Genomic DNA, 1,881 nt, shown 5'->3' with positions numbered 1-1,881 from the left:
ACATTTATATAAAATAATTATTTACAAATTAATAAACAAGTAAAACCTGCAGTTTCTCTTGGGCTTAATGACAACGTGACAGCAATTTTAAGAATTATGAAACCTGAGTCATCTGCACTGCACGGGGAAGTTTTTACCTTCCAGTAATTATTAACAATTAAATATGTGGTGAGATATGTGGATGGACACATCAAGTTTTTCTGAACCATATCTTAGCACACCAGGGTCTTTTACACGCTTATCTAAAATCCAATTAAACTCACGCTGTCTTTCTTCAGCTTGCTGTCAGGAGAGGAACTGTCTGACAGTTTTCTCTTCCTCTGTCTGTCAGTATTAGACACAGAGCTGAAAAAAAGAGAATAAATCAGTTCAAAAACAATAATATAATCCATGTATTTAAGTGATGATGATTGATAAATGGATAGATACACATCGACAAATACCAGACGTACTTTTCCAAACTCTGCAGATGTTCTCTGACCCTCTGCACATGCCCTAGTTTTGTGTCGTTCACCACAAATTCATCACATCTGTAACTACAGGAAAGAAAATGGCATGAAGGTAAAAAAAAAAACATAACACTGTTCACTGAAAAATACTGTATGTACTGTCCTTACAGTACACTCATCTTACTACTGTCCATTTAAAAATATTTCTGGAAAGAAAAATAGGGAAGAAACTAACCAGAATGTGCTATAACTGTTACAGTCCATACACACAGAGTGCTGCTGACTCTTCTCACTGGACTTTTCTCGCTCTGGCTTCCTTTGACCGCCTCCTGGTGCCTGAATCTCCTCGAAATGCTTTTTTGCATGGCCGTTTACATACCTGCCACAGGAAACAGGTATGTAAAGGTCAGAAACAGAAAGAAACAGATGCAAGGTCATTTTAATGTGTGAAATTTAATATTTTAATAATTATAGATGAACACTTTTATCTACTAAAACAATTTTTATATTTTGTACATTTTAATATTTTAATACAGCTTAAACATAATTCTAAACAATCAAGGAACTATGAATTTACATGTAATATTTACTGTAAGTCATATATAAAGAAACAAAACCACATAGACTAAAAAAATATCAATTTAAGCACTCGCCTTCCACAATGCACGTTCAAACATGTCAGGCAAACCCACGGGCTTTTGTTTGACCGGCAAACTACAAAATATCAAAATATACAGCATATGAGTAACATCCATGATATGATTTGGCATTTTACAAATGTATAAAACAAGATCATTTTAATACTTCTTTTTTTTAATTAATTATTTTTCCTACACATGTAAATTAGTCAGCTTCTCTTGGGTTTAAAAATGGATAGATAGATAGATAGATAGATAGATAGATAGATAGATAGATAGATAGATAGATAGATAGATAGATAGATGGATAGATAAAATGTAAGTAATTTATAATATACATAAGGAAAATATAACGGATAATAAAACAAAAGACAATATATAAATATATATATATATTTTTTATTTTAATTTCAAAGCATTTTAAAACTGTATGCTAAGCCTACATTTGAAATAATAAAATAAGTAAATTATTCAGGCTGGGCTTAAAATGTTACAATAGGCTACAACATGTATTATGTAGTATTATATTTGTGCATTTTTTATTGATTATTTTGCCTACACTTGTAAAATTGGCAGCTTCTCTTGGGCTTAAAATGCATAACATACATATAATAAAATATAAAAAAAAGTATAAGCATATTTTTCAAGCTCTATACTAGACCCATACAAGTAATCTTGGGATTAAAAAATAATAAAAATATTTTGTATTAATAATAAATAAATATTTTACACCATATATTTTTCTTTATAACATTTATATCATGTTTTAAACCATTTTTAAATTATATATATAT

General features: G+C 29.6%; 1 protein-coding gene across 1 annotated transcript in view; it reads right to left on the bottom strand.

The window, feature by feature from the left end:
* LOC107659494 (ubiquitin carboxyl-terminal hydrolase 3-like) overlaps window positions 1-1,881 on the bottom strand; it is a 19,558-nt gene that overhangs the window by 9,708 nt on the left and 7,969 nt on the right. The window contains exons 2-5 of the mRNA XM_016448453.1: window positions 1,103-1,163; window positions 685-828; window positions 453-536; window positions 264-345 (exon numbers count right to left, since the gene is read on the bottom strand). Coding sequence (XP_016303939.1) covers window positions 264-345; window positions 453-536; window positions 685-828; window positions 1,103-1,163 — 371 coding nt within the window. The remainder of the gene's footprint in view (window positions 1-263; window positions 346-452; window positions 537-684; window positions 829-1,102; window positions 1,164-1,881) is intronic.

Source organism: Sinocyclocheilus anshuiensis, unplaced genomic scaffold (genome assembly GCF_001515605.1).
Source record: "Sinocyclocheilus anshuiensis isolate Anshui unplaced genomic scaffold, SAMN03320099.WGS_v1.1 scaffold387, whole genome shotgun sequence".
Lineage (NCBI taxonomy): Eukaryota > Metazoa > Chordata > Actinopteri > Cypriniformes > Cyprinidae > Sinocyclocheilus > Sinocyclocheilus anshuiensis.
The sequence above is the reverse complement of the archived record's forward strand: the minus strand, read 5'-3'. Positions and strand labels throughout refer to the sequence as shown.